Consider the following 14,316-nt stretch of genomic DNA (forward strand, 5'->3'; position numbering starts at 1 on the left):
GATCTGCTCGCCTTGGCCTCCCAAAGTGCTGGGATTACAGGAATGAGCCACTGGGCTTGGCCCCTGCTTTCAATTCTTTGGGGTAAATATCCAGAAGTGGGATTGCTGGATCATATGGTAATTTTTACCTTTTTGAACTGCCATACTGTTGTCCACAGCAGCTGTGCCATTTTATTATTTATTTATTTATTTTTTGAGATGGAGTCTTGCCCTGTCAGCCAGACCGGAGTGCAGTGGCGTGATCCCGGCTCACTGCAACCTCTGCCTCCTGAGTTCAAGCAATTCTTGTGCCTCAGCCTCTGAAGTAGCTGGGATTACAAGTGCCCGCCACCATGCCTGGCTAACTTTTTTGTATTTTTAGTGGAGACAGGGTTTCGCCATGTTGGCTAGGCTGGTCTTGAACTCCTGACCTCAGGTGATCCACTTGCCATGGCCCTCAGAGTGCTGGGATTACAATCGTGAGCCACCGTGCCCAGCTGCAGCTGTACCATTTTACATTAAATTGCTTTAAAAGGGTGAATTTTGGCCTGGCACAGTGTCTCATGCCTGTAATCCCAACACTTTGAGAAGCTGAGGCAGGTGGATCACTTGAGGCCAGGAGTTTGAGACCAGCCTGGCCAACATGGCAAAACCCCGTCTCTATTAAAAATACAAAAATTAGCCAGGTATAGTGGCACACACCTGTCATCCCAGCTCCTTGGGAGGCCGAGGCACAAGAATCACTTGAACCTGGGAGGTGGAGGTTGCAGTGAACCAAGATTGCACCACTGCACTCCAGCCTGGGCAACAGAGCAAGATCCATTCTTAAAAAAACTAAAATTAATAAATACATAAATGAGTGAATTTTACATGTGAGTTACATCTCAATTAAACTGTTATTAAAAAACACAAAGAGCATCAACCTTCAGGGAGCCTCTCACCTAGCGGTAGAAAGCAGAGTTCACAAATATGCGTTCCATGTGGTAAAGTAAATGATGCGAAAAGTTCAAATTCCTTTGATTCAAAGGGGAAAAATTACATTCAGATGGTTGAATCAAGAAAAGCTTCGAGACATAGACATTTGAAATGGAGCTTAAAGCAAGATTAGATTGTAACAGGTAAAACTGAGGAAGTTGAACCATCCAGGCCGAGGAAGGGAAAAGAAAAGGGAGAAACATTTTTAAGCAACGGCAAGAAAAAACGGAAAATGAAGAAAAATTATTTGATGAAAAATGTTATTGTTTGTTCCCAACACCATTTCATTTTCCTCCTACAGAAGACTGCACTTTCTAGATCCCTTGCATCCTGGTAGGGCCTGTGAGTAACCGTGGTCAATGAATACGATGGCGGTGACTGCGGGCAATGTGGGTTCTAGGACTGGCCCCTAAAATCTCCCACAAGATCCTGCATCGCCACCCAGATGCAGAGAATGCAGAGAACGACCCGAGGCCCTGAAGGAGGCCTAAAGTGGGTATTGGGGTAAACTGTGGCCTGCAGGCCAAACCCCGCCCACTGCTGACTGTTGTACTGCCTGCAGGCAAAAACATGTTTTTATATTTTTATTTATTTATTTATTTATTTATTTATTTATTTTCAGACGGAGTTTCGCTCTTGTTACCCAGGCTGGAATGCAATGGCGCAATCTCGGCTCACCGCAACCTCCGCCTCCTGGGTTCAGGCAATTCTCCTGCCTCAGCCTCCTGAGTAGCTGGGATTACAGGCACGCGCCACCATGCCCAGCTAATTTTTTTTGTAGTTTTAGTAGAGACGGGGTTTCACCATGTTGACCAGGATGGTCTCGATCTCTTGACCTCGTGATCCATCCGCCTCAGCCTCCCAAAGTGCTGGGATTACAGGCGTGAGCCACCGCGCCCGGCCCGTTTTTATATTTTTAAATAAAACATTTAAAAAGTACCATTTTGTGACACTCAAAAAATTATACCACATTCAAAATTCATTGTCCATAAATAAAATTTTATTGGAACACAATGCTCACCTGTTTCCATATTGTCTATGGCTGGGTTTTTGTTTAGCTTTGTATTTTGTTTGTTTTTAGAGATAGGGTCTTGCTCTGTTGTCCAGGATGGAGTACAGTGGGAGCATCATGGCTCACTGCAGCCTCTATGTCCTGGGCTCAAGTGATCTTCCTGCCTCGGCCTCCCTAGTGGCTGCAATTCAGGCACGTGCCGCCACGCCGAGCTCTGTGGCAGTTTTCGTGCACAATGGTAGACTTCAGTAGTTGCAACAGAGACTGTATAGCCCATAAAGCTTAAAATATTTACTATCTGGAACTTTACAGAAAAAGTTTGCTGACCCTTGTCATGGAGAATGGCAAAGCCACTAGTGGGAAAAAACCCTGGTCCTAGAATGACCTTACGGAATAAGCATTAAATAAATACTGATTGTGTTAAGCTGCTGAGATTTCTGGGTTACCTGTGACAGCAGCAGATGCTCTGTTGCCTAACCAGCCCACTGCGGATGAAACAGCTTTGGGAAAGGCCCTGTATATCACTCTTCCACACTTTGCATTTACTAGCATGGAGGATTGGTTTTGAAGATAGGATGTATTAGCCAACAGAAATCACTAGAATTTTGTCTCTCTAGAACACATTTATTTAAATTCCCAAGTGTATTAAATTACTCAAAACTATACGTAATAAATATATTATTAAGAACACAGTTTTCCAAATTTATTAACCCCCTGCAATTCCCCCAAGAACAAGAAGGCTGAATAGCTCTCTCGTGTAGCAACTTGTATCCTAAACTTTAGCTTTGAGAAACCTTTTCTACATTGAAAGGTAGAGTGTCGGGTCCAGAACTCTGGCCTCCTCGCTATTGGTTTCAAGCTTCATACAGTTCCCTACTTCCGCCTCGCAGACACATATAGACAGGGCGAGGAGTCCTGCTCCCCTACCATAGTACTGCTTTGGACTACCATGGAATTCAATTTGACCAGGAACCTCTTTTACTCAGAGAAGTAAATACCAAAAAAGGATGTTTTGAATACTAGTTTTGCAGTTTCCGATCAGCTACATTCTCTTGTCCTGACAGCCCTGGGGGCCCAGTTGGGGTGGGAGAATGTGAACCTGCAGGGTAGCCGATTGGAACTGCGTCTGCAGCGGGGCTGAGAAGCCTGGGCCTGGGCTCATGGAAACAAGCAAACAGCTGGGACCGTCAGAGTTAGGATTGTGTGGGGAGCATGATGGAAGGGCAATGAGCTATAGTTTGCGGGCTTTGGCCCGAGAGTGGCTGAAATGACAGCTCTTAAAATTAAAGCTGAAGAGAGGAGAAAATAAAGATAAGGGGGGGCTGATCAAGTAATGGACGTAGTTGGAATAACCCATTAAGAGACAAGGAGGCTGGGAGCGGTGGCTCACGCCTGTAATCCCAGCACTTTGGGAGGCCGAGGTGGGCGGATTGCCTGAGCTCAGGAGTTGGCGACCAGCCTGGGCAACATGGTGAAACTCTCTCTCTACTAAAATACAAAAATTAGCCGGGCGTGGTGGTGTGCACCTCTAATCCCAGCTACTCGGCGGAGGCTCAGGGAGCTGAGATCACACTATTGCACTCCAGCCTGGGCGACAGAGTGGGAGTGTCTCAAACAACAACAAAAAAGGAGGACAGAAGGAAAGATATGAGGTGTGGTGAACGGTGGGGTTTCAGATTTTGGAAGCGGAGAAATATTCAGGGCAATGCCATGTCCTGTGGAGAAGCGACGAGTGTGGAGCGTGGAAGTGACGGGAGGTGAACATCCCTGAGTCTCAGGAGGCAAAAAACCCAGATGCTACAAGACAATGAGGACAACCAGGATGGCAGCAGGGTTTGGGCCAAAGTGGAAAATTGTGAGCCAGGTAGCAAAACGTTCAGCAAATGGAGGGGAGCAGGGCAGCAACGAAAAGGGATAGAACCGTGAGATCGCAGGGCCGGACCACAAAGGACAGTGTCCCACAGAGCACAGTGGTCTGAGAGGGGAACTGAGAAGTGACCCGGAGGCCCACGGAGTGTGGGAGAAGCAGCAGCATTCCCTGGAGAGGGCTGCAGATGCTGGTCCTCAGGGTAAGCCGGGTTTCAGTCAGGAGGCAGAGGAGGGTCACGGAGCCTTTCCGAGGGCACACGGGAGCAGTGGAACACTGCGTCACGAAGATGAAATGCCGGGCAGCATGGCGACACACACGAAGACGGCGGGAACGTCCAGACCCTCCCACTTTATTTCTATCTACATGTCTTTTATATATTTAGTACGCCCTTTCCAATATTTTTCAAAACAATGTGGATACCGTTTTAAAAAAATACTTCAAAATTTTAAACATTATATGCCAGAAACAAGCCTGAAGTCTCTTTTTTTTCTTTTTTTTTTTGAGACAGAGTCTTGCTCTGTAGCCCAGGCGGGAGTGCAGTAGTGCAATCTCAGCTCACTGCAGCCTCTGCCTCCTGGGTCCCGGTTCAAGAAATTCTCCTGCCTCAGCCTCCTGCTGAAGTCTTTTAAATAAAGGTTCACAACAACAAAATCAAGAAATTATCTCAAACAATGGTTGACAAACACAATATTGACACACTTACCAGCTTGCTATTATTTGCGTTAATTATTCTTGGCTTGAAGGAATTGAAGTGAGAAGAAAGAGGTTAAGTACACAACAACTAGAAATAAATATTGGCATTGCTGAAATATTTAATAGTACAAAAAGAGGAACAATCATAGTTCTTTGTCACTCTACTCACCCACCTTTAAAAAAATCACAAGCGAGGCTGGACACAGTGGCTCACAGCTGTAATTCCAGCACTTTGGGAGGCCCATGCGGGTGGATAACCTGAGGCTGGGAGTTCAAGACCAGCCCGGCCAATGTGGTGAAACCCTGTCTCTACTAAAAATACAGAAGTCAACCAGGCGTGGTCATGTGCACCTTTAATCCCAGCTAGTGGGGAGGCCAAGGCACAAGAATCACCGGAACCTGGAAAGTGGCGGTTGCAGTGAACCGAGATTGTGCCACTGCACTCCAGCCTGGGCGACAGAGCAAAACTGCATCTCATAAAAAAAAGAAATCATTGAGATACCATCTCACGCCAGTTAGAATGGCGATCATTAAAAAATCTGGAGACAACAGATGCTGGAGAGGATGTGGAGAAATAGGAACACTTTTGCACTGTTGGTGGAAGTGTAAATTAGTTCAACCATTGTGGAAGACAGTGTGGTGATTCCTCAAGGACCTAGAAATAGAAATTCCATTTGACCCAGCAATCCCATTACTGGGTATATATCCAAAGGATTACAAATTGTTCTACTTTAAGGACACGTGCACACGAATGTTCATTGCAGCACTGTTTACAATAGCAAAGACCTGGAACCAACCCAAATGCCCATCGCCGATAGACTGGATAGGGAAAATGTGGCACATATACACCATGGAATATTATGCAGCCATCAAAAACGATGAGTTTGTGTCCTTTGTAGGGACATGGATGAACCTGGAAACCATCATTCTCAGCAAACTGACACAAGAGCAGAAGATCAAATACCGCATGTTCTCACTCATAGGCGGGTGTTGAACAATGAGAACACATGGACACATGGAAGGGAGCACTACACACTGGGGTCAGTTGGGGGGAAATAGCGGAGGGACGGTGGGGGGTGGGGAGCTGGGGAGAGATAGGAAGGGGAGAAATGCCAGATGTAGGTGATGGGGAGGAAGGCAGCAAATCACACTGCCACGTGTGTACCTATGCAACAATTTTGCATGTTCTTCACATGTACCCCAAAACCTAAAATGCAATAAAATAAATGGAAAAAAAAAAAGAAATCACAGGTGAACTAAGGGGAGATCTCAACAGTCAGAGCTGAAAGGCACACAGTGTATTTATAGCAGAGACAGATTCTTTGATACCAAAGTTGAATTGAGACAACAGATTGAGAGAATGTGGAGTGAGATCTTTGCCTCAAGTTGGGTTGGTGCTAGAGCAGGTCCGTGACCGGTTAGGAACAGAGCTGCACAGCAGGAAGTGAGCGGCAGGCCAGTGAGCATTACGGCCTTCAGCTCCGCCTCCTGGCAGATCAGTAGTGGCCCTAGATTCTCACAGGAGCTGGAATCCTACTGTGAACTGCGCATGTGAGGGATCTAGGCTGCGTGCTTCTTATGAAAATCTAATGCCTGATGAGCTGAGGGGGAAGAGTTTCATCCCACAACCATCACCCCCCAATCTGTAGAAAAATTGTATTCCGTGAAACTGGTCCCTGGTGCCAAAAAGGTTGGTGACCACTGAGCTAGAGAGCTGGGCAAGGGTTAAGACAGTTGATGCTTTTCCACAGAAAGGCAAATATCATTTGTTCTCACTCATATGTGGGAGCTTAAAAGGTAGACCTCATGATGATACGCAGTAGATTAGTGGTTGCCGAAGACCAGGAAGGGGAGGGGGGAAGAGAGATGAAGGGGAAGAAAGGAAATACATGTATTTATTCCCACTGAACTGTATACTTAAAAATCATAAAGATGGTTAAAAAAAAAGAAAAAGCAAAAAGAAAGAAAAATCAGAATAAGGGCTATAGACTAGCTAATAGTCCTTTATCTATATTAATTGCCCTGTGTTTTAAAATAAATTATACTGTGGTCATGTAAGAGAATATTTAGTTTTAGGAAATACACATAAGTCTGCAACTTAGTCTTAGAGTTCAGAAAAGAGAGAGGGAAATAAAATAAATATAGTAAAATGTTAACATTTGGAGGATCTGGATAAAAAGCGTATGAGAATTTTTTTGCACTATTATAACTTTCTTGCATGCTTTTGTGATAAAAAAAAACTTAAATGTAAAAAAAAAAGAAAGAATGAAAGGAAAAGAAAGAAAGGTGATGCTTTTCATAAACTATGGATCCTCTCCCCAGAAGACTGTACCTACGGTGGTATGAAGAATGTTTCACTTACCATCTCAAGGGATTGAAAACTCACCAAAGACCATTCTTGAGCCAAGACTAAGAAGTGAAGTGTAGGACAGTGGCTCAGAGCAGCCAATCAGGGAGCTGGCTTCTAAGGAAAGAAGGTATTTTGTTTGGGAAAATTCCAGAGGAAAAAGTAGGGAAGCCATGATTTCAGGGTCTAGATGGATTTGAGGATAGAGGTTTTGAACTAGGAGAAGTGAATGGATCAGGGGCCGGAAAGACAGAGACTTCATGACAAATACCTAGCTATGAGAGTGACGGGCTACACCTTGAAATGTGGTACAAATCATCATCATTAGGAAATCCAGGAATGAGAGATTCACACAGGGCAGAGGTGGCATAGAATGAAAAATGGCAGGCCAGGAATGGTGGCTCACGCCTGTAATCTCAGAACTTTGGGAGGCTGAGGCAGGTGGATCACTTGAGGCCAGGAGTTCGAGACCAGCCTGGCCCACATGGCAAAGTCTTGTTTCTAATAAAAATATTTAAAAAATTAGCTTGGCATGGTGGCGGTAGTCACAGCTACTCAGGAGGCTGAGGCAAGAGAGTCACTTGAACCCTGGAGGTGGAAGTTGCAGTGAGCTGAGATGACAGCCCGGGTGACAGAGCAAGACTCCAGCTCAAAAAAAAAAAAAAAAAAATTAAAAATTCCCAGTCTGGAGTCAGACCTAGGGTCAGACTTTCACCCCACTCATGTTTAGCTCACTGTTGAGAAGGCTGGTGTCTCTAGGCCTCTCATGGAAAAGAAGAGAGCTCACGGGGTGAGAATTAGCTTAGCTAATACAAGAACGTGTCTTATGTGAAACCCAGCATCCCGTGGCCTGAAGCAAATAGCAGCACATTACATGAGCAGATTTGGAGAATTCTATTCACTACCCCATGCTCTTACCGACAACGCCAACCGAGGAGACAGGCTGCGCTGATGCTGTTTTCCACGATGCTCCAGAGGGAGATGACCACTTATTTGCTTTCCTTTCAGCGAAGAAAGCATATTGCAGGGCTCTCGCCTGCCCTGATTGCAAAAGATATTGAAACAGCTCCTTCTCCTTCTTGCTGCCCACTTCATAGGGATACTGCACAGCAGCCTGGACCGCTCGGACACAAGCCTCCTGAGCAAGACACCCAGGGTGCTGCTTCCGCATCTTCAAGAGGGCCTGACTAAAAATGGTGTCCATGTTGGGCAAGCTCGGAATTGGCTTGTTGAAGAGTCTACGGGATTCTAAAGGTTGATCTGAAAGGAATAAGAATGATCAGAGTTCTGGAAATGTTACTTGTCCAAAGGGAATATGAATATATAATAATAACAATAACTGGTTCAAATTCAAAGCACAAACTAAAGATATTCATTAAGATATTTAATGCCACTAAACCTATGTACACTAACATCTCTGCTATTGTTGCAACATAGTCCTATAAGATAGAATTTAGTAGATTCAAAGCAATTTCAGGTTACCTAATTTAGGCATAAAAGTTTTATTTTCTTTTTAATCCAAGGCCAAGACAATTTTATAATAACTATTAAATTAATAGATTAAATATTAATTATAATAAACTATAAATTATAATTAATATTAATATATTAAATATTAACAAGTCTAAGGAAAACAGTTCTGAGTTAATATTTTATTAATTTAAAAAATCATTTCAGCTTTTTAAGTTGAGGGCATACATGTGCAGATTGGTTACATGGGTATATCACATGATGCTGAGGTTTGGGATATGAATGATCCCATCACCCCAGCAGTGAGCATAGTACCCAAAAGCTGGTTTTTCAACCTTTGCTGCCCTCCCTCCCTCCCCTGTAGCAGCCCCTAGCATCTATTGCTGAGTGAATATTTTAGATTCAAAATAACCTTAACTCCATTTCTAATAGTAACAAAAACTTTAAAATATCTAGAAAAGAAGACAGTATGATATTGATGCAAGGAAAGGCATATGTATCAATGGAAGATAATTGAGATTTCACAAATAAATTCTTACAATTACAGCCAGTGATTTTCAACACAGGTGCCCAAACAATTAAATGGAAGAAAGGAGAGTCTTTCAACAAATGGTGGTGGGATAACTGGATATCCACATGCCAAAAGCAAACAAAAAAACAAAACTCAGGTCCCTACCTATAGAGAAAAATCAACTGAAAATGGATCACAAATCTAAACTGAAGAACTAATACTACAAACATTCCTAGAAGAAAATATTAAATTTTCTCAGAATCTTGGGCTTAGGCAGAGTATTCTTAGATACAACACCCAAAGCATAATGTATAAAAGAAACAAGAAATCAGGCTTCATAAAAATTAAAGACTTTTGTTCTTCAAAGGATATCATTAAGAAAATGAAATGACAAACCATAAACTAGGAGAAAATATTTGTGTGGTGGTCAGAATAACGCTCCCCACCAAATGTTCATGTCTTAATTCTCAGAACCTGTGAAGGTAATACCTCACATGGTAAAGAGATTTACAGGTGAGATTAAGATTAAAGACCTTGCCTGGGCACAATAGCTCACACCTGTAATCCCAGTACTCTGGGAGGCTGAGGCAGGAAGATCGCTCGAGCTCAGGAGGTTGAGACCAACCTGGGCAATGTGGTGAAACTCCATCTCTATCAAAAATACAAAAAAATTAGCCGGGCATGATGGCACACCCCTGTGGTCCCAGCTACTCTGGAGGCTGAGGTGGGAGAATAGCTTGAGCCTGAGAGGCTGCAGTGAGCCAAGGTTACATGACAGAGTTAAAAAAAAAAAATAGACCTTGAGATGGGGATATCACCCTGCATTATCTGAGTGAGTACAATCTAGTCATATGAGTCCTTAAAAGCAGAGAATGTGTTCTGCCTGTGGTGAGGGGGATTCAACACTGAAGAAGGGATAGGGAAATGCAACATGAAAAGAACTCGGCCTGCTGGCCCTGATGGAGCTTTGAATGTGAGGAAAAGAGACCAGGAACTAAAGAATGCAGTATTCTCTAGAAGCTAGGATTGACCTTCAGTTTATAAGGTTGCAAGTTTGCAAGCAAGAACATGGGGACTCTGATCCTACAATGCAAGGTACTGACTTCTGCCAACAACCCAAATGAGCAGGAAACAGTTTCTCCCCTCGAGCCTCCAGAAAAGAGTGTACCAGCTGACACCTGGATTTTAGCCCAGGGAGGCTTCCACAATTCTTCTAGGCGACGGAACTGTAAGAAAATAATTTCGTATGATTTAACTGCTAAGCTTGTGGTAATTTGTCATCACAGCAATAGAAAATGAATACTACTGGCCCATCAAATATCAAATAAATAACTTGTTTCCAGAATATATAATAGACTCTTATGACTTAGGCAAACAATGTAATTTCCTAAATGGGCAAAAACTTGAGTAGATATTTCATCAAGGAGCGTGTATGAATGGCTAATATGCACAAGAAAAGATGCTTGACATTATTAGTCATTAAGGAAATGCAAATTAAAACCACAACAAATGTGGTAGATAGCCTCTCTAAGTAATGGGCTGTCATTTCTAGATTAGGTTACAGAAAGACTCTGGCTTCAGTCTTGCTCATATTTTCTTGCTCTCCCAAATTGGTCACTCTGATGGAAGCCAGCTGCCCTGTTGTGAGCCACCCTATGGTGAAGCCCATGTGGCAAAGAACTGAAGGAAGCTTTCAGCCCACAGTCAGCGAGGAATGGAGGCCCTCAGTACAACAGCCCATAAGGAACTGGATGCCACCAGCAACCGCTTGAGTGAGTCTGAAAGCAGATTCTCCCCCTCACTCCCAATCAGCCCTGAGATAACTGCAGCCACAGCCAACACTTTGATTGCAGCTTTGTTTGAAATCTGAAAGCCAAAGGACCCAGGACACTTGGATTCTGGACCCTCAGAAATGTGGAATAAATGTTTGATTTTAAGCCACTAAGTTTTGGGGTCATTTGTTATGCAGTTAGACTTATTAGAATGACTACAACAAAAAGACATCGCTATTGAATGTTGGTGATGATGTAGAGAAACTGGAAGCCTCATACATTGCTTCTGAGAGTGAGAAGCAGCACATTGCTCTGAAAAACAGTTTGTTTCTTGAAAAGATAAAGATACACTTATTGTTCAGCCCAGCAATTTTGCTCCCAGGACTCTACACAAGAGAAATGAAAGCATATGCCAGAAAAAAAAATCTTGTCCACAAATATACATGGCAACATTATGTAAAATAGCAAAAACTGGAAACAATCCAAACATCCATCAACTGTTGAATGAATAAAGAACACGTGATAGAGCCATGCAATAGAATATTATTCAGCAATAAAAAGGATCAAACTGTTGATACATGCTACAATACAGATAAGCCTCAGTAACATTACGCTAACCAAAAGAAGCCAGATGCAAAAACGTTATGTATTGTATGATGCCATTTAGATCCAATGTCCAAAAAATGCAAATCTATAGAGACAGAAAGATCAGTGGCTGCCTAGGGCTGGGGATGTGAGTGGGAGTTAGCTGTAATGGACATAAATAAACTTTTTGTGATAGTGCACAAGTCTTAAAATTGATTTATGGGGATGGCCGCACAACTCTATACGGCAAATCATGCCTCATTAAAGCTGTTAAAGTATATCTAGAAATGAATTTATCAGGAAAGGTACAAGACCTTTCAGAAGATAACTATAACATTTTATTGAAGAACATAAAATAAGACCTTAATAAAAACAGAAAAGCCCCATGCTCCTGGATATAAATATTTAATAGCATAAAAATATCAATATTTTCCATATGTATTACACATGAAATTTTAATAAGAGTCCTTATGGTACTATTTAAAAAAATAACTTTACAGAATGATTCCAAAGTTTTCATAAATTCATAACAACTTATAGTTACCAAAACTTCAGCTACACCAGAAGTTGTTTTCTAAAATATACTAGCATCTCTTAAAAAATAAAACCATTCTATCAAAAATGTACGTCTTAGTTATTTAGACAGACAACCTACCAGGGCTTATACCAGAGCAATTTCGCCATAAAAAGACATATGAGCATGAGCCCATCTAGCTTTGGTGTGTTAAGCACGTCCAAGGGAAAGTTAAGTAAGGTTTGGAAGTAATCATGTGCACATGGTAATATAGATATATTGTAGCATATGGTAATGTTGGGGTTCAGCGGAGCCCTTAGCTCCCCTGAGAGGACGTTTCTCCAAGGTTTTGGTCTCCTGCTCTCCCAAGAATGAGAGAGGGGACCAGGTGTGCTCGCAAAGTAATTATCGGACCCCAAACAGAGTTTTTGCAGAAAGTGAATTTATTTTAGGTGGAGAAAGGAAAAAAAAGAAGAGAGAAAACTTGAGAGAGAGAGAGAGAGACAGAGAAACAGAAACCATTAAATCTCCCAGATGGAGAGAGATGGGAGGAGGGCATGGCGGGCATGGCGCTGGGACATTCTTACCCTTAAAACTATGCCCCCTTGTGGACCCAGAAAGAGAACACCTTCCCTCAGTAATAGAGATATATTGTATAATCTCAACCTCCTTTTTTAACCAAAGAAACAGGAATATTTTCTTAATGCTTGATTAGTAAGTAGTGTTGGAAAGAATGAGTTTCTAAAGTAATGATTTCCCAAATGATGTTAAGAACAGGATTCAGGAATGCAGAAAAGACAGTGGTTAAAGGCATGTGGTCCCTTACCCTGCTACTTTGAAAAAACGTGAACTGTATCCAATAGGCCCACCCAAAGAGTTGGTCCAGTCCTCAACTTATGGAAAAGCACACCCAGCAGAGAAGAATAGGGACCCCTCCAGGGTCTTACAGATGATTTAATTAGCCAGTGGCCTAAAACGAAGACGAGAATGGACAATGGGGAGAAGAGGGGGCAGACAAGAGTGTGGAGGCACAGGAGGAGGAGGAAGGCGGGCTGGGCTGCTGGTGCCGGGGCATGAACAGTCGGCTGGTGCAATCTATGCCGCAACAGCGCATTGACAGGGTTGGGAATATCTTAGAGCGGGATCTCTGTTTGTGATGCTACCTCTGTTCCCAGCATTGCTGGCGGTGCTTCTCAACATCATAGCAGACATCCGATTTATTTGAAGATTTAAGAAGTTCAGATGCCCACGTCATACCTCAAAATTAACTGTTGAATTTTTTAAGAATAGTCATGCCCATGGCCCAGCATAGATTCAGTTAAGAATCTTTAGAGGTGGGGACTAGTAAGACTATTCTTGAAAAGGTCAAAAGTTGATTTTAAAGTATAGCCCCTGGGAGGTCCATGGGCAAAGAGTGCTGTCCGCCACTCAATCAATGACAGCTGCAGTTTCTGGCAATTTTGTTTTAGGCTAGAGATTGAAAAGAAGGGGGAAAAAAGAGAGGAGAGAACAAAACTGAAGTAGAAAAAAAAAAAGTCTTAAAGGTGTGCAGTAATTATTTCTGATCAGCATAATCCTATTATCCTGGGAACACTGAAGACCTTGCAGACTGCATATGGGCATTTTGGGAACTATCCAAGGCTCTTGTCTAGACCAGGCCTAGGGCCAAACTAAGCATACCCACTGGAAAATTTTGGATCCGAGCATAATCATAGATGGTTTCTCCCTGCTCAATCTCCTATCTCTTTCTTGCTGCAGCTAAAACTAAGGATGCTGTTAGCTTGCAACTTCGGTTATAAGATACTCAGAATTTCTCCTTTGGGTATATAGGTATGGCTGTTTTCAAGGTGTATTTCTTGTATACCTGGTAGTTTCCAAGTCACTCAGCAGTACCTACATAATAAGAGAGGTAAGTGTCCGCATGTCAGCAGCAGCATTAGCTGCCCAGGGAAATGGGGAGGAAAGAAACTAATTAGTGATTCAAATATACTATTACTTGAATTATTTCCTTGACCCATTCATGTTTTTTTTTCTGAATTCTATGAGGTATTCTACAGCAATTTTGATTAAAAAAAAAAAGGGTCACGTTTCTGAAGGAAGAAAAGGAGGTGATCATTTTTCCTTCTTCCTTCTGCTGTAATGATAGGAAAAGATTTTCTCTGCCTAGGCTAGAGAGGCTTAACATGCAGTTCACAGAAATCGTTTTCACAGACATAAAAGAATCTCTTTCTCTCTCTAACCCTGATAAACAGAAAGCTGTGTCCATCATAGAAGTTTTGCAAAGGACAGACAGAACAACCCGCACATTAACAGGCTTCAAGAAGGTGACCCACAGAACTTGTCTAGCAAGTAAAAAGGAAGCTCAATTTAGACATGTGCGTAGGCCTCCTATGAAAGACAGGTCACTCTGCTCTTTTGAAACATGTTCATATAAATGTTCACAGAGGGTAAAAATAAATTACAAAGAACAGGAGGTAAAATGAAGAGAAAGACAAATAAAACCACTAAGATTTTTTAAAAGCCACAAAATCCAAAAGAACAAATAGACCAAGGTCTTTAGGCAGAATTAGAATTGTTAAAAATGGCTA

At 42.5% G+C, this 14,316-nt stretch overlaps 1 protein-coding gene across 2 annotated transcripts in view; it reads right to left on the reverse strand.

The window, feature by feature from the left end:
* Nucleotides 1-14,316, reverse strand: part of EHHADH (enoyl-CoA hydratase and 3-hydroxyacyl CoA dehydrogenase) — a 93,140-nt gene that overhangs the window by 6,945 nt on the left and 71,879 nt on the right. For both annotated transcript variants that reach the window (XM_037741954.1, XM_017538386.2), the window contains one exon: nt 7,795-8,136. In XM_037741954.1, the coding sequence (XP_037597882.1) occupies nt 7,795-8,136 (342 nt within the window). The remainder of the gene's footprint in view (nt 1-7,794; nt 8,137-14,316) is intronic.

Source organism: Cebus imitator, unplaced genomic scaffold (genome assembly GCF_001604975.1).
Source record: "Cebus imitator isolate Cc_AM_T3 unplaced genomic scaffold, Cebus_imitator-1.0 Scaffold111, whole genome shotgun sequence".
Taxonomy (NCBI): Eukaryota; Metazoa; Chordata; class Mammalia; order Primates; family Cebidae; genus Cebus; species Cebus imitator.